The 26861-nt window shown below is 47.1% G+C and overlaps 1 protein-coding gene and 1 pseudogene across 1 annotated transcript; both read left to right on the top strand.

Annotated features, from left to right (window-relative positions):
• The window catches only part of LOC124650288, a 16503-nt pseudogene extending 12798 nt beyond the window's left edge, over window positions 1-3705 (top strand).
• A 15401-nt stretch (window positions 3706-19106) lies between these two features.
• Window positions 19107-21192, top strand: LOC124680232 (zealexin A1 synthase-like). The gene is made up of 2 exons (XM_047215325.1): window positions 19107-20101; window positions 20395-21192. Exons 1-2 carry the CDS (start codon window positions 19223-19225, stop codon window positions 21022-21024), a joined length of 1509 nt encoding a protein of 502 aa, XP_047071281.1. The 5' UTR covers window positions 19107-19222; the 3' UTR covers window positions 21025-21192.
• The last annotated feature ends 5669 nt before the right edge of the window (window positions 21193-26861 follow it).

The raw sequence follows: 26861 nt of genomic DNA, 5'->3' as shown, positions 1-26861 counted from the left end.
TCGGTAGAGGATTTTCTTGCACTGCTCTACCACTTTAACATGATCTGTATTCATATGCATCACTGTGCCGTTCAACTGGTGCTAGCATGCTTGAAATTCATAAAGGCATCGGTAGAGGATGCCTTTTGATATTACTTTAATTAGTACATTTTTTCTTGGAAAAGTGTGAGTTGTGGCAGTATTTTCGCATTAGAAACGATTAAATTACTTTAGTGTAGAAGCACTAGAAGTACTTTGTTCATGCTGCTAGGTTTAAATTTGGTTGAGGGAAAGGAAAGATAGAATTGGCATGATTGTTGATTGTACATGATTGTGTACATTGCATTTCTGGTTACTTACAAGATGTGCACATGCTGTGCATGGTGGTGGATGTATCCAATCTAGCTATTTCATCTTCATGTTGTGCATGGTGCTGGATAATCTTAGTCCTCCTCCTTACCCTTGAACAAGAACAACACATGGTCAATGGAGGAAGCATGGCAAGCGGTTAGCATGGTCTTGGTCACAGGCACAACCCTGCTCGAGGGATCCACCAGCAGATCGCACTCGGCTGCCTTGAATTCGTTTGTTGACAGGGGAACTAGCTGGATTTGACTATGTTTTCTGGGTGAAGTGTAGTTGCACGGTGCATCGTTTTGATGTTTTAAGTTGAGAACCATGGCTGGGTCGATCTGTGTCAAATATTCTGCTAGCTTTGTTGTCGTGATATGTGGTATAATTTGAAGTAAGACATTTCATTCGATATAATTATATGCCGTGCTAGGATTTTTTTTTTGTAAAAAGGGGTAACAGTCTTGCCCAAATTTGAACATTTAATGGTTAACAATGTATTTACTACTCCTAGTTTATATTTCTTAGAAGCTGATACATGGAAAGAAAGAAAATCTAGATAATTTGGAGCTTATCCATTAGGACCAGCCCTTGTACTACGAGGCAAGCAGAAACCGAGCTGGTAGAGGCAAGGTGAGAAGAAAGAAAATGTAGATAATTTGTTTACACGGTCAGCTGCAGCTAGAACCTTCTACCAGGGAAAACGAAAACTTTACGGGCTCCGATGTGTAATCTCTATGAAGCACGTTATTGAGATGACATGTAGGGAAATGTAACAAATGGAGTGTACTAGGTCTAGCAAACAACTTAACGAGATGGATAATAATGCATAGGCACCAAAATAGCACTTGATTGTGGAAACAACTTAACGAGACGAAGACTGCGTGCATAGACACAAAAGTAGCACCAGATGGCCAAAACTTGGGCCATGACTAATCACCGAAACGTGCGCCATGTAGGATTGCCAATAACTAACGACGGAGTTTTAGGAGACGGAGCAGTTGGTTAGTATTCCGAAGAAAAATTCCTGATCTCTCCTCCCTCTGAGTGGGCAGTTACTTCACCTCAGCGATCCGAGGCATTTTGCATCTGCACCATCCATCAGCTCCCAACAACAAGCATACCTCGGGAGAGAACCATCGAAGATTTCTGGCCCCGCTCCTCCATGTTCCTTCTACCAACCTGCCTCTATTTATAGAAGGGCATTGTGGCCGTGCCGCGTGCTGGCTATCGCGTAAAAGTTTAGAACTTTGGTTGGGTCGATCTGTGAGGCGATGTATGTGTGATGTGAGTCGAGTGCTTTGTTGTCGTGGCTTGGAAGTGATGTATGCGGCTTGTTTTATGAGGATATTGGATTTATCCATATTTTCGTTGTGGTTTGAATTTATTTTAAAAAGGCAAAAGTTGTGCCAAAATTTCAACTTTCATTGTGCCAAAATTTCAACTTTCATTGATACATTTACCGAAATTGACACATCTACTCCGTACGATCCTTGTACTTGTCACGTTGACTCGCGGGCGAGATTGGAGGAGGACTTGCGGGTTGTGGTTAGGAATACGTGGAAAGAATCCGGCGTAAACAAATTTGAGCTCAGACCGCCAAAAGAATTCCCTTCCTCCTGCTCCTATTCGATCACCCACCGATCAATCGCCATTCCAGCTCCGGCTTTCTCTCTCTGTCTCCACTCGCCCTCACCGTTGCTGTCCACGCTCTTCAGGACGCGCCCGGCGTCGGACCACGGGACCAGGAGCCGCCGGAGCCGGAGCCGTCGTGGCGGCAGCTCTCCGACGGGGGACCTGCTGGACGAGCTGCTCGCCACCTTGGGCTCCGCGCGCGCCTTCCAGGACGCAAGGAGTCCTTCAACCTCCTCCGCTGGCTGCAGATCGTGCTCCCGCTCATCGAGGAGCTCCGCGAGGCCGCCCCCGCCCGGCCCCTCACCGACGACGCCTACCGCCGCCTCGCCCTCCTCGGCCGCGCCTTCCAGGCCGCGCGCCGCTCGATCAAATGCATTGTGGCTTCATCCAACTAAAATGCGCGCAGGTGGAGCTGATCAACAACCAGCTGAAGCGGAGCAAGAAGAGGGCGGACACCCAGGACATGGAGCTCGCCATGGACTTCATGGTGGTCTTGCAGGACAAGGAGGACCGCAGCGCCGACCGCGCCATGCATCCTCGAGCGCCTGGCCAAGAAGCTGGAGCTGCAGAGCCTGGCCGACCTGCGCGCCGAGACCATGGCCATCAAGAAGCTCATCAACGAGCGCAACGGGCAGCAGGCCGAGAGCACCAGGCAGATCATCGAGCTCCTCCACAAGCTCAAGGACGTCGACGCGACGAGAAGAACATCCTCGGCGAGGTCTCCATCCCCAAGTACCTTGAGAAGTGCCCCTCCCTCGAGATCATGACTGATCCGGTCATCATTGCCAGTGGCCGGGTCAGTACTTTTCTCCTCCTCCATCACCACATGTTCAAATTTCTAGCGAGTGCAATTTCGTCTTGGTGATCACAATCTGAATGTTCTGATCGGATTTTTTCAGACTTATGAGAGGAGAAGGATACAGAAGTGGTTGGACGCAGGTCAGCGGACATGCCACAAGACCCAGCAGCCGTTGGTGCACCTGTCGCTGGCGCCAAATTTTGCTCTCAAGAACTTGATCCTGCAATGGTACGTGTGAGAAGAACAAGGTGGAGGTGCAGAATGGGGAGCCTGCTGAAGAACCTGTTGTCGAGCAGGAAGTGAGCAAGGAGGTCCTCGTCCCGTCGCTGGTGAAGGACCTGTCGTCGGCGAACCTCGACGTGCAGCGCAAGGCCGTCAAGAAGATCCGAACGCTTTCCAAGGAGAGCCCAGAGAACCGTGCACTCATCACCGAGAGTGTCGGCATTGCGGCCCTTGTCGGCCTCCTGCAGTACCCTGACAAGAAGATCCAGGAACACACGGTCACGTCATTGCTCAACTTGTCGATTGACGAGGCCAACAAGGTGCTGATCGCCAAGGGTAGAGCCATCCCTCTGATAATCGAAGTCCTGAAAAACGGCAGTGTAGAGGGGCAGGAGAATTCCGCGGCAGCGCTGTTCAGCCTGTCCATGGTGGACGAGAACAAGGTGGCCATAGGGGCTATGGGAGGCGTGCCTCCATTGGTGAAACTCCTAAAGGAAGGGACCATCAGGGGGAAGAAGGACGCTGCCACGGCCTTATTTAACCTGATGCTGAACCACCAAAACAAGTTCAGGGCCATCGAGGCTGGTATCGTGCCGGCGCTGCTCAAGATCCTCGTCGACAAGAAGCTCAACATGGTCGACGAGGCCCTCTCCATCTTCCTCCTTCTGGGTTCCCACTCGGCATGCCGTAGCGAGATTGGGTCCAATTATTTGGCTTGACACCAAGAATCAACAATCTCATGCATCTTCAGTGTACCAAGTGGAAAGCAAATATTTGGATAAATTTCACACTGCTCAACGGACTACCACACAGGGAATTGCACAGGTAGTTGTAGGTATTGCTGGAAACAATTACGTCATGAACTGATGCATCTTCGGTGTACAAAATGTAAGGCAAATACTTGGTGACACCTTGTAATGGTCAAAAACCTACTTGGCACAGAGGGGATTGCAGACCACTAAAGAAAAAGACGCTAGTAAGAAACATCAAGCTAGTAATTTAGCACAGAATGTAAAACCTAAGCAGCCACTGAAATCTGAACATTACCATTTTAAAACTAGAAAGTCAAATCATAACATAGAAAATATTATTTGGCTTGACAGCAAAAATCAATAATCTAATGCAGTAATGAGATCATGTATCTGCAATGTACCAAATGGAAAACAAATACTTGACCAAATTCGCACTGTTAAAAAGCATACCACACAGGGAACTGTACAGGTAGTTGTAGGTATAGCTGGAGACAATTAAGTTCATGTAGTCATGAACCGATGCATCTTCAGTGCACCAAATGTAAAGCAAACATCTGGCAACACTTTTTAACGGTCAACAGCCTACTTGACAACATAGGTGATTGCAGAGCACTAAAGAAAACTAAGGAAGTCAGAAACATCAAACTAGTAATTGAGCACAGAAAGTAAAATCTAAGCAACCACTGATATCTGAATATTATCGTTTTAAAACTAGCAAGTCAATTCATAACATAGTAGATCACAAAACTAACAGTTAATGACACAAATAGCTTATTTAAATGTCATAAGGTTCTAGGATAATACAGACTCAAAAAGACACAGCAAACTCACAACTGATCAACTTTGGGTGTAACATAAAAATAACAAGGGAGAACAACTCATGCAACAGATCGATTCCAATTTTAACACCTGCACACAAATGGATCAGTTTTTCCTTTCCAAACAAATTGGGGCGCAGCCATATTTTACATCAGCATAAGCCAACAGAAACAATGTCATGATAAACATCAAACAGAGAAAATAAAAACGGAGGCCTACACTAACCGGCAGAAAGACCCACTGGAACTCCTCCTCAGAAATGGATCAGTTAAATCCAAGTCAGAGGCATGCTTGAACTCATCAACCTCCCAGAGACATCGTCTGTCAGTTGTAAAATGATACTGTGCACCTCTTGAAGCCCTCTTCTCCATCCGTTCACGTGCAAAAAACTTCTCATTGTAATGTTGGGCGTCAACTCGAAATATCATTGATTCTAGCTGCGTGGCATTCAGTACAAAGAATTTGGCAAAGTCAACTTCTGAGTAGCCGCCCCGACAACCTGATGAGTAAGTGCCTTGATAACGGTCCAACACTATTTTCTTCAGCTTTAAAGGGATGTCAAGACTTGGTTCCTTAGGTAGCCAGCACGAACCAAAACGGCAGAGGATTTCCTTCTTCAAGAAAAACTAAAAAGAGCATATATATACAAATTAGACTTGAGAACAGTTAGTAAAACATAAGTGCAGACAAACACAATGAATTATCAATAGAAAAGTTGCCACCTTAATGTACAATTTCTCCAAACATGGAAAGCATCTCAGCATGTCAATAATGTTATTCAAACTACGTGCACTCCCCATGTTGATGGCTAAAGTCTTAACACTGCAAATCCTGGCAGCCATGCTATCAAGCTGCAATCCCTTCATTACGCATACAAAACAGCATTAGGCGCGCCTACTTACAAATGCAGATGACATGTAATTTATGTAAACTACACAGAAATGGACAGCTACCTGAATAATGGTAGAGCCAAACACGAGTCTGTTTGTGTCAACCCCATGGAAATCCGAAACATAACCTACGGTTTCTAGTTTAGGCGCGGAGACCACGGTTACATGAAGGACATAGGCCAAATTGAGATTAAGCAGATTTTCAAGAGAAGGGGCGTTATCGATTATAAGTTCCTTGAGCTCATTTTTCCTATCTTGAATTGGCCTGAGCCTTAATCCTTCACGCACGCCGATGCTTCTGAGGCTCCGGGAGTTGATCCGGACACAAGGGATGCCATAGATGTCGTGAAGCAGCAAGCACTCAAGAGTTGGGCACTCGGCAATCATGTTGCGCAGTGAGCAATCGGAGATGCTGGCACGTTCAAGCGTGAGCAGCTTAAGATTTGGGAACTGAGGTGGTTCGGAGGGGAGGATGCAGCTTCCGAAGGTGGCAGCTTGGAGGGTTTGCGCGAAGCGAAAGGCAGTTGCGCGCAGCGGCGGCGGCGGGTAGGAGTCGTAATGGCGTAACTCGAGATGCTGCAGATTGTCGAGGGCGGGGGATGAGAGCCAGGAGTCCGTCATGGCAGCAGCGTCCGATCTGCGAAAGGGGCGGAAGCTCTCGTCGAGGCAAAAGCGGCGGCCAGGGCCCGGGTGAGCGGATAGGATGCTTGACACGGCGCCGACGAGAATCTCCCTTTTCCATCTGATACTGATAGCATCGCAGTCGAGGTTGAGAGGCGCGGAGGACCGCCAGAGGTGGCGCCACCGGGTGGCGAGGATCTGGGTACGGGCGCCTTCCTTGGTGGGGAGAAGCGAGATGATGTTGCCGAGGACGGCATCGGGGAGGTGGCTGATGCGGTCCTCGTCTTCGGGCGGCGGCGCTGCCGTGCCCCTCGGCGCCTCGAGTGCCGCAGGTTTCATCTTCTTCGGAACGGGACTGGCCGGCTCGGCCGTCTCCATGGCCGCCGCCGCCGCCGCCTCCTGGAGTGGATTATTTGTGTGTGGAGTGTAGACTGTAGAGAAGGGCTCGAGTAATGAAGTGGGCTGGAGCGAAGCCGCAGCATTTTCAGGCTTCATACAGCGCGGGTGGATGCGTGGACGGGTGGAGCCCTTGACCGGATAAACATCCTCCGTTGACCAACACGACCGAGCAGATAGATAATCATGGTCCTGCGCAGCGCCACGGGATGAAGACCTGGCGTCCCTCGGGATCATCTGGACCACATTAATTAATTTTCGCTCTCCATTCGCTGGATCGTTCCTTCAATTAAATCCGCGCGCGCGACCCTTCCCCGCGACGTCTCAGGACAAACGCAATTCCTTTTTACCAGCACCCCTAGTTTTTTCGTCGAAAGTGGCGTTTCCATGCCTGTTTCCCCCCCCTCTTAGAACCACCCTTGTATGTACCCTTTGTTGTGCCATTTAAAGAGAAACCCTATTACCTAGTCCACATGATGTCTAGATACTCATCATCTTTTTGTTGAAAGTGGTGATTTCATGGACCTCACGATGTCTACCCCCTAGCTTGTACCACAATTTCCAAACGAGAATAGGGAAACGATCTGCGGACTCGATCTAAGGAGATAATGCTACAGCAGGCCCGCTCGTTATCGTCTAGCTACGCAGCCTTGGGGCTCGACGACGTACTCCTGGGCTAGCGATATTTATGATCCCAAAGGAGGTACCACTTCAAAATTGTATCTAGGGTTTAGAGTATAGGGTCTGTTTGTTTGGGCTGCAGCTTTTGAAAATCAGTCAGTAGTCAGTGGTAGGTGAAAAAGCAAGTCGTGGGAAGCTCGCTATTGGAAGCAAAGATTTGATGTTTGGCAGGAGCGCTTTTTATAGCGGTTGCTGTTGGTTTTTTCGGTGAAATGTCTGTAATACCCCTAAGTGCTGAATATGTCATATAAAATCGAAATAACTATTTCTAACTATTTTACTATATAATTACCCTGTCTAATAATATTATATAAGTACCATGTTTAATAACCGAATTACGCCAATTTATCTTGTATCCTAAAAATAATTTTAAACATGATTTGTATGGGAATAATTTTGGAGTGTTTGGTTAGAATTTATTGACAGAGTATTCGTGGCTTTTGTAAAAAAAGTGTAAATAATGTTACAAGAGATATCCATATTATCAAACGTATAACATCGTATATATATTCATTATAAGGTAGTACAATTCCTTTATACTGGATAGTTCCAAGAGTGTTTGAGCAAGGGGCATAGAAGACTTAATCATCGTTTTTTTTACAGTAATTAATCATCGTTGGTGGAGAATCTTCCGTGAAAGATTAGCAGTAGCGCTGTTAGCTTGTGGACCAAATGGTTTGAAGTCATCCATTACAAAAAGAATCCAAAAGACGGGAGGTGATGGGGCAGCTGCAGATGAACTCGATCTGCTGCAGATGAACTCGATCCGAAAAGGACTCGCTTCGGTAGCGAGCAGGACTCGCGTCGGCAGGAGCACGACTCGCGTCCGAGCAGATCTTGACCAAGTCGACGGGCAGGATCTCATGGACGGCAGCCGCGATGGAGGTCAACGCCGGCTTGAGCGGATGAAGATGGCGCCGATTCCCTTTGTCCCGACCTGATTCCTTTGGAGGGAAGGAGCGGCACCACGGGGAGAAGGAGATGCGCTGCTCGGCGGGTCCTCACTCATGGCAACGGCGGCGTGATGGAGGCGGTGAACGAGGCCGTCGATTGGGGAACGAGATCCGCCGACGGAGGGAGTCGGACGAGGCGGAACGGAGAGGGAGGCGAGCTCGGGCGCTGACGGCGGCTGGGAACGGCGGCGGCAGCAGAAATCCTAACCTGCCATGGCTCGGGGAGAAGGATGGAGCACGGGAGAAAAAGGGGTCGGGGCTGATCGGTTTGACCAAATGCACAGGCAGGTTGGTTTATAAGGGAGTGGCACAAAGTTTGTAAATATGCTGAAGTGCTGAGGCCAGTTTAGTCCAAACCAACTCGGAAAGCGGCCAAGAGCTTTTTTTTTTGAGAAACACAGAGCTCGGGAAGCAGGTCCGAGGCTGCTTCCGGGTTCGCAACGATTCGTAGTTCATTTTTCGGAAGCGCTTCTTACGAGCGCTTTTCAGTTTTTAGGTGTTTGTTTGGACTTATGCTTTTGAACATTAAAAGCAAAAGTATAAGCCCAAACAAATAGGGCCATAGATTCATGGTCTAGGGTTTATTATAGGTATATGGATTACTATAGGGTTCTAGGGTATAAATTAAGTTTTAAGGTGTCGATTCGACTTATATAGGTTGCAGAGTTTAATATTCATCATCGCACTAAGAAACATGTGTGGAAGTGGCATACTTGAAAACAATGGTGGTATTCATGCGGTCACAATAGTCTAGCCGGGGTGGAGGGGAGCTGGATTATCTTGAATGCAAATGGGATAATGGTAGTGTACAACGGCCATAGTCAACAACGACCACAAGTTGCCCATATGAAGGTGTTAGTGGAGATGACTATGTCGATGGATCAAGCAAAGGCAATAGTGGTATATTGAAGTCTTTTCGAATCCTGTTGTCTCTGGAGGCTTATTCTCGTAGGTGGCATGAGTGTGGCCACGAGAACCCCAAATGTTAAGTGTCTGTGTTGGCCATTCGTCATCGTCTCCAATCTCGGTGATAACCATGGACGTGTCACCGAGTTATTTCCTTCTTCTAGCAGTAGATTAATTAATGTACTCATGCCCAAATTAATGTTTTAGATAATCTAATCTACATTAGGTTTAATTGAAAATTCATTAATCATTGATTACTGTGACGTTTGAATAAAATGATTTTTGTTTCAAAATATTGCAACGATAACCGACACGGAATTAAGCAACTCGATATCCATATCAACCACGATGGGTTTAACAGACGCACACGCAGTTTAAGACAAACTTTGACCATTATTTTGGTCAACAAAATATGAATTATATGTCTACAAAATCTATATATACCATTAGATACATATTCAAAAAAGCTTTCCAATGATATAATTCTTTTGACATATACTTCATATTTGATTGACATAAAAAAAGAAAAGCAAAAGCACATATTCCATACTCCTCAGTACCCGTAGATATTACCTTGCATTGCAACATTTTATCACGACTAAAAAAAGCCACGAACTTATTTGCATTGCATGTATACCTTTCGCTTGTAGTACTACTAGTAGATAGCTGTACGAGTCTGCCGCCGTAAATGCACTGACGCCTCGCGAAACAGCCAGTCCCCTCGACCTCCTCTGGCAAAGTCACTGAAGCACTGTCCCCGTAGGATTGAGCTTGGGTGACTTTGTCAGGGTGACTTTGCCCTGACTTTGAGCCACTGACATGTGGCCCCTTTATTATTTAAGTCCCACTTGACCCCCACTTGACCCCACTTGTAAGTGACTCAAAGTCACTGACTTTGGGAGGTGGCAAAGTCAGCTGAAGCCGTCTCCCGTAGGATTGAGCTTGGGTGACTTTGTCGGGGTGACTTTGCTTCGACTTTGAGCTCACTGACATGTGCCCCTTTATTATTTAAGTCCCACTTGACTCCCACTTGACCCCACTTGTAAGTGACTCAAGAGTCACTCGACTTTGGGAGGTGGCAAAGTCATCGAAGATCTTGTCCCGTAGGATTGAGCTTGGGTGACTTTGTCGAGGTGACTTTGCCCTGACTTTGAGCCACTGACATGTGGCCCCTTTATTATTTAAGTCCCACTTGACCCCCACTTGACCCCACTTGTAAGTGACTCAAAGTCACTGACTTTGGGAGGTGGCAAAGTCACTGAAGCACTGTCCCCGTAGGATTGAGCTTGGGTGACTTTGTCAGGGTGACTTTGCCCTGACTTTGAGCCACTGACATGTGGCCCCTTTATTATTTAAGTCCCACTTGACCCCCACTTGACCCCACTTGTAAGTGACTCAAAGTCACTGACTTTGGGAGGTGGCAAAGTCACTGAAGCACTGTCCATACCCGTATCCACCCAGCCAAAATCACCCACAACATCCCCATTTAAGTCGCTGCTGCCCCTCGATCGCCGCCGCTCCCCACCCGCCGCCGCACGTCCTGCTCCTGCTCCCGGTTGATTCCCTCGCCAGCGCCGCATCCACACAAGCCTTCATAGTCCAATCGCACACCGTAGCAGACCAGCAGCGAGGACGATAGGTCTCGGCCTCGCCCGGTCGTCGAACCACGGCGGCTTTGCTCGCCGGAGCGCGCGTGCGTCACTAGCAAGACACGCGGCGCTCCGTCGAGCTCGTCTGCCGGCGTGCGTCCGTGGTTGAGGAAGGCCACCAGAATTTGCTGCCGCCGGTGGCCGGGAGACGCGGAGCCCTCCTGGCATCGTGTCCTCCTCCGGGAGGCAACTCCGTCCAAGAAGCACCGACTCGGACCCGCCCCGTTCGTCCCCTCCAGCGTGCTCGTCCGCAGGAAACATGGCATAGCTGGTGAGACCTCTCTCGCCCCTCGTCTTCAGCAGGACGAACCCCTCTTGCAGAACGCTGCAAGCCTGCAAGGTGGTAGAAATAACCAATCTTGCAAGACGGCTCCGCTGTAGGTTCTGGTGGTGTCCTAGATGTGATCTAGGATTGCAATTTTGTTGTTCAGATTCGAAATTTCATAGTTGGACCAACGTCTTGTTGTCTACATATCTTCTAGCTTGTAATGATGTAGCACTACTAGACTTGCTTGTATGCTAGCAAAATATTGAATTTTTTTTATGTCCAGAACCGTATGAGAATTTTATATGTTGCCTCCTAAACCTTGGGATTTGATTATGCTTCAGTAGTGTTTGATCACACTTACAGCGTCTAGATTATGTCATAAAGTTTGATCATGCTTTAACAATTTTCATCAAATAATTCTTCTGTAAAGTCATTCTGAAAATCATATGGTACTATTCAGCATGAACTATTCTAATTTCCCTTTTATTTTACATTCATGCAGATTTAAAATCATATGGTACACTAATCTTATTTTCCTAAGAAATGATCTTCTTTTGCAACAACAATTTCTCTGTCGATCAAGGGTGGGTCCAATACTTCCAGGAGACATATTGCTTTGCTTGCTATCTAGCATACCTACCTCCCATGTCTAGAAATTAGCTATCAGAAGCGTCTGAATTATCTCCTCATGGAGGTGTACTAGTACTAAAATATGTCCCAGGTCTGCAACTATTTATTGACACGTGCTGAAATCTGAGTTTATTCAGGTCCGCAAAAGTGGAAGGGACAGAGATACTCCGGTAGACTTAACCAGAGTTAGATAAGAGCTCATTTGGAGGAGACATGTGAGTGCCCACATGATCCGGACCTTGACCTACTTCAAGTATATATAGGATTTATTCTTATTACATCATTGTTGGAGTTATATGCAAGAGAACAAGTTCAAATGCTTATGCAAAACACAATTTTTTTGTGCGTGTGTACAGATGATGAATCAATACTATTACCACGCTGATCCTTACACAAAAGAGTTTGGCATCAAGATCAGTGAGAGGCTTGCACGGTTGAGGCATGGGTTTTACCTGCTTCTCAGGTAAGTGGAAGTACCTCAATCATGTTGAGACAATGTATGTTGAAGTTTTTTATCTCGTGCTATTGTCCCTTCTCTACAAGTAATCATGTTTTATGAAAAGTGTTATACCTAAACACACTACATAAGTCAATGTAACACCTTTAGTGACTTGTCCTATTCTTTTCGAAAATGTGTAGCTTAAGTACAAGCAAGACCGGTAGAGCGAAGGATTGCCTCGCCTAGTGTTGGCCAGTGGAACATGATGAACAAGGTAATAATACTACTACATCGAACAGCTTTAATAATGCAACAATATTGGCCTCTGTCTATCGTGTCACAAATATAGGCATTATGTTCTCAAGGCCTACTTGTTCTTTTTTATTTGTCCATATGTAGAAAATGCTCAATCGTGGTAAAGTCAGGAGCTACATTCGCGTCACTTTTGCTTCGAAACGTGCAAGATAGTGTTGCTACCGGATTCTGTTGTGAACTCGCTCACATTTGCCAGTCCTCAGGAATGGCAAGTATCCCCAAATGCCTTTTGCACATCGTACATGGCATTTCCTTTCCTTCTTCTTGTTGTTTACAACAGTAACAACATTATTACTATCAATTGTCGAACTTTACTCTCGAGACTATTGTTCTGGCTATATGTTTTTTGTATGGAAGTTAAATTGTGTCTTTCCTCAGGTGAATGTTGGCAACTATTTGGCTTCAAGAATACCAAGCATGGGAAACTTTTCAAATGGCCTCTTTTTCGTGTCCGAGTTATAGGTAAGATGTTGGATTTCTCTCATTTTTTCCTCTAGTAGCTGTGTGATACTATGGCTGCATTTACATCTAGGCCTAGCTGATAGATGTTATTATGCTAGTCTTTATTTGCTATTGCTAGTTTGCTATAAGAAAACCCAAAAAGATTTTGCTTTGTTTGCTTGTTTCCTTTTGTTCTTGTTCTCAAATTCGAAAACACCAAAAATATTTGCTGTTCTTCTTTGGTTTGTAAAGTTCATCATGAGTTCAATGGTCTTCGGTGGCTGGAGCGTGGTTTTCATTTCATATTATCCAAGCTACACAAGGGAAAAGGCAATAATGACGATCTACGACAATCTGATTGTGGTGAGAGGCTGGTATGAACTCTATTTGTTTTCATTTTTGTACATATACTCATCCATGTGAGCATGCTTAGTTGGTTCATGTGAGGTATATGTCATTTAAGAAAGTCTAGTAGTTCATGATCTCTCATGATTAGCTCCAATCTATTAATATGAGTAGCATGTCATGGATGTTTGCTTGTATTGTTTTATTCATAAGTAAGTATGGCATTGTGGTATCCTCCTCTGAATAATTCATTTATATCGACTTGGCACATGCTCACGCATGCATATGACTGAACAAGAGTCAATTAAGCCTCAATGATTTACATTGCTTCGAGTTCTTGTATCACTTTTATGCCTCGGTTAATTTATTTTGCCGCAAGCATGATTATGACGATTCATTGCTCTCTTGATTTGTCGCTCCCTAGTCTTTTTGCTAACCTTCACTCGTACTGAGCGGGAACGCTGCTCGTGCATCCAAACACATGAAAACCAAGTTATTCCAGAGTGTCCACCATAAATACCTATGCATGGCATTTCAAACCATTCCAAGTAAATTCTCATGCGCTACCTTTAAAACCTTCAAAATGCTTCTCAATTTGTGTTTATGTTTCATAGCTCATGAGGAAGTATGTGGTGTTTAGCTTTCAACCTCGTCATTTACTTTTGACGGACTCTCATATGGAATAGTGGCACATCCGCTTATCCAATAATTTTGCAAAAAGAGCTGGCAATGGGATTCCCAGTCCCGAATTAATTAACTTAAATAGACACTCCTCCATGGTTTGTGATTGTTGGACGGCACCCGAAGGATTCGGTTAGCCATGGCTTGTGTAAGCAAAGGTTGGGGGGAGTGTCATCATCATAATAAAACTAAAGTAAAAAGGTACTCCTTCATGGTATGTGACTGTTGGCAGGCACCCGAGGATTCGGTTAGCCATGGTTTGTGTAAGAAAGGTTGGAAGGAGTGCCACATAAACATGCAAATAATTCATGGGAGCCGCTCTTGAAAGTCCGGTTGGCGAGGTAGTTGGTGTACCCATTACCATTCGTTGACAACAACAAACACCTCCCAAAATAATTTTACTCCTGCTTTACAAATGAAAAGCTCTAGCGCATGTTAATCCCTGCTTCCCTCTGCGAAGGGTCAATCTTTTACTTTTATGTTGTGTCTCCATTATTTCTTTGAGCACTATCTTAAGAGCACACCTGTCATTCTTAGTATAATATGCTTGTCTCAAAATATGATTGATTGTGGTATATCTTTGATGCTTTTATCTTTGACAATTACTACTTCTAGTCTTTCTATGAACTCCAGAGGTGCCCGGGCATTTATGTTTTGCCGATCAAATACAGGCAAGCGAGATACCACTTTATCATACTCTCTTATGAACATTGCAATCCTGCTTATATACATGATTCATGATGCTTATTATTAATTGTTGGTACCTCTTCATGATTGACATAGCTGTTAGATGATCTTATTTGCATGTACCTTATTATGAACTGCTCAAGTATTAGCCATATCATGAGAATATATACATCATATGAGCAAATGTGTTCGTGAAAGTTCTTTTATCGCTCAGTTGTTAAGTGAATTGCTTGAGGACAAGCAATAAGCTAAGCTTGGGGGAGTTGATACGTCCAAAACGTATCTACTTTCCCGAACACTTTTGCTATTGTTTTGCCTCCGATTTGTGTATTTTGGATGCAACTAACACGGACTAACGCTGTTTTCAGCAGAACTGTTGCGGTGTCTCGTTTTTGTGCAGAAATCCAACTTTCGGGAAAAACCTCGGGATTTTGACGAAAGGGCCTATTTTCCCGAATAATGACGGAGCCGGAAGGACAATTGAAGTGGAGGCCCGAGGGCCCCACACCACATGGCGGCGCGGCCCGGGGGGCCCGCGCGGCCATGTGGTGTGGCCCCTCGGCCGGCCTCCGACGCCCCCTTCGGACTACTTATTCGCCTCGACCTAAAAACGCACGGAGAGAAGTCGAAGTCGCCGAAACCCTCCGAACGCCGCCACATCGCGAAACTCCGTCGCGGGAGCCGAAGTCTCCGTTCGGCACTCCGCCGGGACGGGGAATTGGAGGAGATCATCACCGCCATCACCGCCAACGCCTCTCCATCAACCAACAATGTTTCCCCCATCCATGTGTGAGTAATTCCCCGCTGTAGGCCGAAGGGGATGGTAGGGATTGGATGAGATTGGTCATGTAATAGCATAAGATTGTTAGGGCATAGTGCCTAGTGTCCGTAGATGGTACTTTTATGATATTGTTGCAACTTGTTATGCTTAATGCTTGTCACTAGGGCCCGAGTGCCATGATCTCAGATCTGAACATGTTATTGATTCATGAAGATATTCGTTGTTTATGATCTTACCTGCAAGTTGTACACACATGTCGCTGTCCGGAACCAATGGCCCCGAAGTGACAGAAATCGGGACAACCGGAGGGGATGGTAGTGATGTGAGGATCACATGTGTTCACGGAGTGTTAATGCTTTGCTCCGGTACTTTATTAAAAAGGAGTACCTTAATATCCAGTAGTTTCCCTTGAGGCCCGGCTGCCACCGGCTGGTAGGACAAAAGATGTTGTGCAAGTTTCTCATTGCGAGCACGTACGACTATAATCGGAACACATGCCTATTGATTGATTAGTACTTGGATACCGTTTTATTATTATCTGCAAATGCCCTGCTATAATTGTTACATGAGTTTCTCTCATCCATGCAACGCCCGTCATCCGTCCCCGTGCCTACAGTATTTTAATCCTGCTGTTTACTAAAATCACTACTGCTATCTTTGTTACTCTGCTCGTTGTTATTTCACTACTCGCTACTACTATAAAGCTGTTACTACTGATAAACTCTTGCGAGCAAGTCTGTTTCCGGGTGCAGCTGAATTGACAACTCCGCTGTTAAGGCTTTCAAGTATTCTTTGTCTCCCCTTGTGTCGAATCAATAAATTGGGTAATACTTCCCTCGAAGACTGTTGCGATCCCCTATACTTGAGGGTCATCAACCAACCTGAAGGTTTTGTTGTGCCTGGTAAGGAGGATCTTGTTTGCAAGTTGAAGAGGTCCCTTTATGGTCTGAAACAGTATCCAAGACAGTGGTACAAAAGGTTTGATTCATTTATGCTTGCACATGAGTTTAAGAGATCTAAGTATGATAGTTGTGTTTATATCAAGTTTGTTAATGAATCACCAATATACTTGCTGTTATATGTTGATGATATGTTGATTGCTGCCAAGAGCAAGAAAGAGATCACTACTTTAAAGTCACAATTAAGTAGTGAGTTTGAGATGAAGGATCTTGGTGCTGCTAAGAAAATACTAGGTATGGAAATTACAAGAGACAAAAAAATCCAGTGTGTTATTTCTTAATCAGCAAAATTACATTCAGAAAGTTCTTCATCGTTTTAATATGCATGATGCAAAGTCTGTTAGTACACCAATTGCTTCTCACTTCAAATTGTCAGCATTGCAATGTCCTAGTACTGATGAAGATATTGAGTACATGTTTCGAGTTCCATATTCTAGTGCTGTTGGTTCCTTGATATATGCCATGGTTTGTTCTCGTCCTGATTTATCATATGCTATGAGTTTGGTCAGTCGATACCTAGCTGATCCTGGTAAAGAACATTGAAAAGCTGTTCAGTGGATTTTCAGGTACCTTCGTGGCACATCCAAAGCTTGCTTGAAATTTGGCAAGACCGGTGAGGGACTCGTAGGCTATGTGGATTCAGATTTTGCTGCCGATTTGGATAAGAGAAGATCCCTCACAGGTTATGTGTTCACTGTTGGTGGATGTGCTGTGAGTTGGAAGGCAACGTTACAATCTGTTGTTGCCCAATCTACGACCGAAGCATAATATATAGCAATTAATGAAGCTTGCAAAGAGTCTGTTTGGTTGAAAGGTTTGTATGCTGAGCTTTGTGGAGATGATTCTTGCATTAACTTATTTTCTGACAGTCAAAGTGCAATATACCTTACTAAAGATCAAATGTTTCATGAGTGGACAAAGCACATTGATATCAAGTACCATTATGTTCGCGACATTGTTGCTCAAGGTAAACTGAAGGTATGCAAGATAAGTACTCATGATAATCCTGCTGATATGATGATAAAGCCAGTTCCTGTTTCCAAGTTTGAGCTTTGCTCGAGCTTGGTTGGTATAACTGTTTAGCCCAAGTGGCTGTTGGTGCCAGCAATTGTTTTTCCTTTGTTGTTCAGGAGATTGTTGAAGTTCATGCTGCAAGATGGAATTTGTCTCAAGGTGGAGTTTGTTGTATTGTGATCCAAATCCATATACTAGGGAGGCTAACTTCTGACGAGCGGAGCGAGGCCCGTCACCGGAGGCTTGGGCCGGAGCTTGGTACGGTACGGATCGTTGGCACCGCCTATATATACATCTTGTAAGCCGTCGGCTAGGGTTTATCAGATTATAAGATAACCCACGACGTTTGTAAACACCTCCCGATATAGTGAAGTTTTGCTGGCTGGCGCCCGTGGTTTTTTCCCCTTCTGTGTTGGAAGGGGTTTTTCACGTTAAATCTTGTGTCCCCTGCGTGTGTTCTTGTTTCATTCTTCGTTATTTGCTTGTCGCTTTTATAACAAAGCCAATGCCTCTAGACAAGCAGGGTCTCAAAGACCATCCAACACTACCTCAGAAGCGCCCAGGAAGTACCATTTTCGTTTCCAAAAATAGTTATTCTATGGTGAATAATTATTTGTTCCTTCGTTCAGATAATTTTGTTCCTCTTCCTCCTACATATCAAAATTATACTTAGTTGTTTTATTATACTCCCTCTATTATTCATTGGACCATCAAAATGGACAAGAGCAAGGTACAATGGGTGAATCAAGATTACAAATCTATTATACTCCTTCCGTTTGGTCAGAGATTCAGATGTATCTATACAGAAAATGTGTTTAGATACACCCAAGTCAATGAAACGAATATGAAAGAGAGGGACTATTATTTAAATAGTATAAAATCAACGCCTTGGATTAGTCGCACATAATTATCATTTTTCGCTGGAAGCTCCCATATTAGTTGCTATTTCCAAGCTAATATCTAGCATAATAGTTGACTTGTTATTTCAAAGCTAATATCAACATAACAATTAAGTTGCTATTTCAAAGCTAATATAATGTATATAGTATAATAATCGAGGTGCTGTTTGAAAGCTACTACCAACATAACAATCGACTTTGAATTTCACGAGAGTTGTTTCTGCGACTTTGATATGTAGAAATGTGCAGCCCTCCAATTGTATTTGTTCAACGTGGAACTTGCGCACCAATTCTAAATTGTTCCTAGCTTTCATATAATCGATAGAGAGAATATATTGATATCAAAATATATGAATTAAACCCAGCCTCTGCAACAACGCAACACCCTAATGGCAGTACAGATGCACACAACTAAAAAAGAGAAAAAAAAACTAAAAAACAAAAGTCCCGCTACAATATTTCAGGCCTAGCAACAACAGTACATCCACCACCAAGACAACATCTGAAATACAGACTCTCCAAAAGCGAAGCCTCCAAGAAGGAAACAGTGTTCCTAGCTATCATGACCAATGACTTTGAAACAATTGATATTTTCTCTATCGACTAGCAAATAAAAGGTCCGATACAAACATAATAATATCGGTTTTGCTAATTTTTAGTTGATTGAAAACTAGGTTAGTTCTCTGGAGACTTCTAAACAATATGATTGCACCGTGATTCATGCTAACATGAGTTGTAATTGAGACTTTTGTAATGGTAAAAGAGGTTGCAACTGGGAAAAATCAGAGCGTTGGATTACCTCATGATTTATGCTACTCCCAACTCTTATGACACGTGGTGCGGCGCTAGTATTAATCACCGTAGAACATCGAGCAAGGCCAATAAGTCAGACCCAATAATGCTTAACGTACGGACAACTTCTTACGAAAAGGATGTTACGCGCAGACGTGTGGATCTCAGATGTAGACCAGACCACAAAACAGAAAGAGTTGAAGATAACGAAGGAAAGTGGGTGGATACAAAACCAGTTCATATCACTTGTCTTTCTGACGCATTCAGTACAAGTCTACATAATTGGATTGGTGAAAACTATCGTTGACAACACAAATAATGGAGGACACCTCTGAGTACTGCTACCTCGGCTGGGCTCTCGTGTCGCTGGCGCTGCTGCTTGCAACGTTGAGGTGGCGCTTGACGGCCAACAATGGGTTGCGGCTGCCGCCAGGTCCGTGGCAGCTGCCGTTCATTGGCAGCCTGCACCACATGGCCGGGCAGCTTCCTCACCGTGCCCTGCGCGAGCTGGCGCAGCGCCACGGGCCGGTGATGCTTCTCCGTCTGGGCGAGGTGCCCACGCTGGTGCTGTCGTCCCCGGAGGCAGCCCGCGAGGTGATGAAGATCCAGGACCTGGTGTTCGCGACGCGGCCGCTGACGCCCACCATGAGCGTAGTGACCTGCGGCGGGCGAGACATCATCTTCGCGCCGTACGGCGAGTACTGGCGCCACCTCCGGAAGATCGTCGTCACGGAGCTCCTCGTGGCGCGCCGCGTCGCCTCTTTCCGCGCCATCCGCGAGGAGGAAGTGGCGGCCATGCTGCATGAGGTCGGGTCCGCCGCCGCGGCCGGCTGCCAGGTGGATATGCGCGCCCGGCTGTCCACGGTCGTCTCCGACACCACGTTCCGCGCCGTCATGGGCGACCGGTGTAAGCAGCGTGAGCTGTTCCTGCGAGAGCTCGACAACCTCGTTGGGCTCGCGACGGGGTTTAACCCCGTGGACCTGTGGCCGTCGTCATGGCTCGTCAGACGCTTCAGCGGCACCCTGCGCCGCGCCGAGGAGAACCACGCCCTGGTGTACGGTATCATCAGGGGCGTTATCCAGGACCATCTCGACAGGAATAAGCAGGGCGAAGAAGACGAGGACATGCTTGACGTGCTGCTCAAAATACACAAGGATGGTGAGATCGACATGGTCGCAGTCGAAGCCGTCATCTTTGTATGTACTTCCTCCATCCATAAAATCCTCCTTCAATCAAATAATATTAAAGATTTGTTTAAATTTACATGTATCTACTCCCTCCGGATTGACTTAGATTTAGTATAAAGTTGTACTAAACCCGAGTCAATTAAAAACGACGGAGGGAGCATGTACTAACGGGTGTTTAGATACATTTCAATTTAGATGAATTTACGGTATCTTTTTTATGGGATAGAGGTAGTAGTACAAATCATCTCTCTTTTTCATACTCCTACACTACAAAAAATTTATTTGACAAGCACTACCGACAGGATCTCTTCGCCGCCGGCAGCGAGACATCGGCAACAACGTTGGAATGGGCCATGGCGGAGCTGGTTAAGAACCCAAGGGTGATGAAGAAGGTGACGGCCGAGGTGCGCCGAGCCTTCAAGGCCAGTGGCACGGTGGTCGAGGATAGGCTCGGAGAGGTGCCGTACCTGCACCTTGTCATACGGGAGACGCTTCGTATGCACGGCCCGGCGCCGCTGCTACTCCCACGCCAGTGCCAGGAACCATGCCAGGTGATGGGCTTCGACGTGCCGAAGGGCACGCAGGTGATCGTCAACGCCTGGGCGCTGGGCCATGACGAGCGGTGCTGGCCCGACGGTACCGAGGAGTTCCGGCCGGAGCGATTCCAGGCCGGCGCCAAAGCGGCGGCGGTGGATTTCAGGGGCACCGATTTCGAGCTCCTGCCGTTCGGCGCCGGCCGGAGGATGTGCCCTGGGATGGCGTTCGGCCTTGCCAGCGTGGAGCTCCCGCTCGCCAGCCTGCTGCTCCACTTCGACTGGGAAGCGCCGGACATGGCTGGGTTCGACATGACTGAGGCGTTCGGCGTCACCGCGCGGCGGAAGGCCGACCTCCTCCTGCGTCCTTCCCTCCGGGTGCCCGTGCCAAGCCTCTGACCAGCTGGAGTCCAAGTCCACTCTATATTTCAGCACGTATATATTGTTGCGTGCATTCTCACTGTAATTGTGAACGCGTCATTCCCTTGGTTTCGTCGAAGCCACTAGCTAGCCCACAAGAATACGGAGCTGTAATAAATTTGATTTTGTTAAAAAAGAAACTTAGTACGTTGAGGTGGCGCTTGACGGCCAACAATGGGCTGCGGCTCCCGCCAGGCCCGTGGCACCTGCACCACCTGGCCGGGCAGCTTCCTCCGTCTCCGTCTGGGCCGGATAAACCTCCTCCGTTGGCCAACACGACCGAGCAGATAATGCCGCCTCCTCACGCCAGCCGAATGCAACGGCGCGGAATGGATGCCTCCTTCCTTGATTCGATCGACCAAGTCGTCCTCACGCGAGCCGAATGCAACGCCGCGCCGCACTGCCACCCTCGCGACCAAGCCGGGGCAAAAAAAAACATACGTTCCGGTCGCAAGCCTCAACAATCAAAAAACAATCAATCACATGCCCTCCGCGCGCGCGATAAAAAAAACGCTATACCTTCCCTTGCGCGTGACGAAAAATACGGAAATCGTGCCACCGGCCATTTCCGTCGGATCGCATGCATGCCATCTAATTAATCCCCTCCTCTAAACCGCGCGCCCGCGTCTCACGCCGTTGTCCTCGTATAATTTGCGAGACATATCAGCTTCACTCCACGTCACCGATCCGTACCGCTAACCATCTGGACCGTCCATCACGGGAGGCACTCGTCCCCAGATCCATCTGATTCCAAACCTTCCCCTATCCATCTATCTATAAAAGAAGGCCATGGTGGCCGCCGCGGGCGGCAGCGCGTGCCGTGACTTATGACTTATGACTTTGGCGACGGAGACGGGAGGGGAGGCTACCATGCTCCGGTCGGCCTCCGGCGAGCTCCTTCCGCCTACCTGCCTGTTGGACAAATCCATCGGCAAGGCTCCTTCCTTGATCCATCCATCCCATCAACTCCACGGCTGTGCCATGCATGTTCCATTCACATCTCTCTCTCTCTCCAACTTCTCTATCTATCCCCATATGTCTAGCTAAAGCGCTAGTAGTGCGTTCCATCCACACATGGCTCATTGTTCATAATGTGTATTCAAAGTCAAGAAATAAAATCCAACCGAAAAAAGCGTGGAGTTTCACAACGTGAAAAAAATGGTGGCCTTTCTAGTACAAACCTCCTGCACCCCCGGCTGACAGCGTCGTTCCGTGGGCACTCACACGAACTGAATAGATCGCCGCCTCAGCCTTGTTGTGTCGCTGGAGCCTCACGGGACTACAAAGGGGTACATACTACTGCTATTCGGCCTCGAGAATTAGCTAGATTTATTGGATTATCCAATTAGGTAACTCAATACTAAGTGATTTTTCCTAGCCGAAAAATAATGAGTATTCATATGAATACCCATGAACATGTTTGTACCCGAGACTGATGATCGATCTAATGGAGGAGGAAAAGTTGGACGAGAAGGAGGCAAATCTGGGTTCAATCGTTCAAGGCCTCTTAAATCTGTCAACAAGGAACGCCTGCCATGTAGTGTGCCATATATTGCGCATATGGCACTCCATTAATCGCCTGGGATTGATCTGCTCACCAAGGGATGGTTCCACTCCCCACAAAAATTAAGTGTGTTGCCTTTTTTATCTCCTATTATCACGGCCGCGCTCGTTATCTCGGACAACAACGTAAACCGAATACACGGATGGCTCTGGAATATTTGTGAACTACCAAGAGGATGTATGGTATGTATGGGGTTTCTAACGACCATAGATGTTGTACAGACCATTCAACTGAATCCAGAAATTGTGGGGTCAGGCGTGATTATTGGAAGTAGTTATTAGCAAGCAACAAATAAAGGAAATAAACTAGTACCAGGCTGGTGCATGCTCTCATGCTATCGATCGGACGTTGTGGGAAGTCTAAATCGTACTCCCTCCGTTCTGTTTTAGTCTACATTCTAGAAAAAATAAGACAAACTAGTATTGCATTTATTAGTACTACTTCGATATATTAACAACCAATAAAGAGAGCAAAATCACTTCGTTTGTTGTTGACTAAAAGTTAGAATGTAGAGTATTTCAGAACAAATTTTGGAGCTAGAATGTAGACTATTTCAGAACGGAGGGAGTACGACAGAGTACTAGTCCGATGAAGCACTAAGGATCGTCATGCGATTTCTAACAGACTATTTGCTTCCTTGCACGGGTATATTTATTTCGTTAATCACCTTCTATTGACCATGCTGTTAGCTTCCTTCTTGCTTCCTACGTGCTTCCTTGCAGCATGGAGCTCTGGACAACACAACCATTAGGTTGCTCCACCAGGTCCTTGCGCTGAAAGGATTTCATGACTAGTAATTTTGCTCCTCCGCGCAGACGAGCCCGATGTGAGGACCATTGGAGGATGCCACGATGGGAGAGGTGCTCCGAGGGAGACCTTTGCAGCACAATCGAGAGGAGAGGGGAGGGCACGATGCTATGGATCATTTAATTAGGTGTGGCTAGCCGTTGGCGAGATCCATACATGATACATCCATCCCATAGCCGACTCCACGGCGTGCCATCTTCCATTCGCAAGTATCTTTCGTTCCTCTTTCTCTCCCGATCTGTCTCGCCAAAGCACTCCACGGTGTGCCATCTTCTACGGGAGGCGAGGGAGGCCAGGATGCTATGGAGAACACTTAGGTGGCCGGCCACCAGCGAGCTCCTTCTGCGATCCATCCATCATGTAGACTCCACCGCGTGCCATCTTTCATTCACAAGTCTCTCTCCTTTCTCTTTCTCTCCTGACCTGTCTCGCCAAAGCAATGGTGCAAGAAAAAGTTATATCTTTGCATCATCTGGTCCCTCCCCGCGCCGCCATCCTACCACTGCTTCTTCTCCCACACATCGTTGTCCTCAATGCCGCCGTCGCCGAAACCGCGGGCCGAGCCGGTGGAGCAGCACCTGGAGTAGTTCCGGGTCTTCCGCTCCCTGATAGTCTTGTATATGAATGGGATGAGCCCCTCCATTTGTTTGGTTGGCTTCAAAAAATGGTCGTTGGCTTCAAAAAATGGTCGTTGGCTTTAAGGTAACCGAGCTTTACCAACTTGGGACGGAGAGGGACGCATTGTCTTATAGGGTGCAGCTACGCAACCCCTGCTTCGGGAAATGGATTATTATTGAATCGTGTTTTTCTTTGTTGTGTGGTGGTGTTGCAATTGGGCTTTGGTTGCTTGTGAGATGTGCCTGAAAAACCAACGACGTTGCATGTTCTATCTAATTTCCTACAGTGCATGATTGTGTCCATTGCTGAAGAGCCATTAGCTAACTGCACTTGTCTGGCTGATGGTTTTGGGTGGATGGTTTGCTTTTTCCGAGATTAGCTCTTTGCTCATGTCAAGCATGCACTTGCTGGTATCTAATGTATGTTTCTCATGAAATCAACCGAGACACATCTTCTTTCTGAAGATTCGGATTCTCCAAATTTAGGCAATCCTTTCAGTACCTTTCTTTCTTAGAAAAATTAACTCACCTTCCATTACCATCTCCTAAAGGAAGAAGATGGAAGAAACTACCACAATGAAAAGGAGAGTCAATAGCATAAAACCACCACTTTGATGGTAAAATTTACCATCTACCACCACTTTACGTTTGCGGGACAAAAAACCACCAGATTTTGTGAGGTTTTTTGCGGAATACGCTAATAGCCTATTTTGACCGAATTGACACGAAATTTGACCAGTTGGGCCCATTGTCAGGGCTGAGGTGGCAAATAACATAGTGAACTTGCTGATGTGGACCAATGGCCCACTTGTGAGCCCAATTAAAAAACTAAAAAATTATCTAAAAGAAGAAAAGGGCTCGTCTTCCCTGTCTTGACCGCGCCGAAGACCACCGGAACCTCACCGCCGCCGCCACTCGGCGAGGCACGTCGCCCGCCGCTCGTCCCTCTCTGTTCTCTCTCTATATATATCCCGCACGCGAGTGGGGCAGGAGCGTGGCGACGACGTCGTTCTGCGGCGCCCTCGTGCGAGTCGACCAGGGGAGGCGGAGGGGCATGAAGGAGCGCGGCGGCAGCGTTCTGCGGACTGCGTTGGCGGCGGGAGACTGAACCAGGGGAGGTAGGGGCGTGCAGGAGCGCGGCGGCGGCGTTCTGCAGCGCGCCCGCGTGCGGCTGAACCAAGGGAGGTGGGGACTTGCAGGAGCGCGGCGGCGACATTTTGCGGCGCCCGCGCGCGAGTTGACTAGGAGAGGCGTGGGCGTGCAGCACCCCGCGCGGCGGCGGCATTCTGTGGCGCGCCCGCGTGTGCCCTCTGCTCCGGGACGGGTTGGCCATGGCGCGGCGGTGAGAGGAGGGCACGCAGCCATGGCGCGGCGGTGAGATTGGCCGGACGCGGAGAAGAAGACCGCGATGCCGACGACTCGTAGCACGGGGGCTCGATTCCTTTGACCAGAACGGAGAACAAGACGAGGCCGAGTTGTGGCGCTGGTAAGCTGGAGTGGGGAGTTCAGAACGCCGGCGCGACGGATCCGTAACGGAGGAGATCTCAGGTACTTCCATGGCTGGCCGCGGCCGGGGCGCGAATACATAGGAGGCGGATATTCAGGGCCGGCATGTGGCCGCGCTCGGCCGTGAGTGGAAGCACGGCGGCGGCGGCGCTCGTCCGTGAGCTGAAGCACGGCGGCCGGTGGTGGTGGTGGTAGGGTGGTTCACGGGAGGAGATGACCCCCCAATTTTTTTTCTAGAATTTTAGATTTTTTAATGTGGACTGACACGTGGGTCCTCTGTCCACATCAGCAAGCTGCTGCATAATGTTGCCACTTCAGCGCTGACTAGTAGGCTCTACCTGTCAGATTCCTTGTTAATTTGCGTTAAATTCACGTTTAGCGCATTCCGCAAAAAACCTCACAAAATCTGGTGGTTTTTTGTCCCGCAAACATAAAGTGGTGGTAGATGGTAAATTTCACTATTAAAGTGGTGGTTTTATGCTATTGACTCTGAAAAGGATGTACATGTAGTAGTTTATTCCTTCGGTTTTTAGCTAGTCACGGGACAATTTTTGTGTCCTCCTACTTGTTAAGTCACTTTTCATGCGTGGCGAGACGAGATGAGTCGAAAAATCAGCTCAACGTGTGTTGCACAAATACCTACGCATTTCTAGAGCAACATACACATACATTTAAGTTAGGCTTCTTCTCCAGATTTGGCGCTAACCAACGAAAAATCCATGCCATGGAAAAGTTTAACCTATCTTCCAGCAACACAAGACCACAACTCACAAAGCACAACAAAGATTTATTCAACCGCCAACAACTGCTCCGCCTACACTACTTCTTCATAACGGCTGCTCAGCCTACACTCGCCCGCCCGCCCTATGGCGCCGCCTACACTACTTCTTCATAACGGCTGCTCAGCCTACACTCGCCCGCCGGCCCTATGGCGCCACGGGGCCAGCCGACGACTATAAACAGTTAAAACCCCAGGGTGTTGCGCCCTTGCAGCCTCGTGCTAAATTGGGAACATGGGATACATGGCTTAGGGATGGACTCGCCGACAGCCTCCCTCGGCCCGGACGGACATCGTCCAGCAAGTCAAACAGGGAGATCCCTTGTTTGTCCGGCTCGCACTTCGCCTCTTGGAGAAAGCTGTCGATGGTGGTGGACGTGGTACTTGTGTCTTCCATCGACTCCAAACTTCGACCTCCGGCGACACTAGTATTGTCTTCATCAACACCTTTTAGTACACGCGGGAACTTATAGAACCGCGTCATTCTACAACACCAGAAGAGCTGGCTCGTATCTGGCATGCACGTACAAAATTAGCCAAACTA

Source organism: Lolium rigidum, chromosome 1, assembly GCF_022539505.1.
Source record: "Lolium rigidum isolate FL_2022 chromosome 1, APGP_CSIRO_Lrig_0.1, whole genome shotgun sequence".
In the NCBI taxonomy this organism is placed as follows: Eukaryota; Viridiplantae; Streptophyta; class Magnoliopsida; order Poales; family Poaceae; genus Lolium; species Lolium rigidum.
Note: the sequence above shows the minus strand (reverse complement) of the source record. Positions and strands in the feature narration are given on the sequence as shown.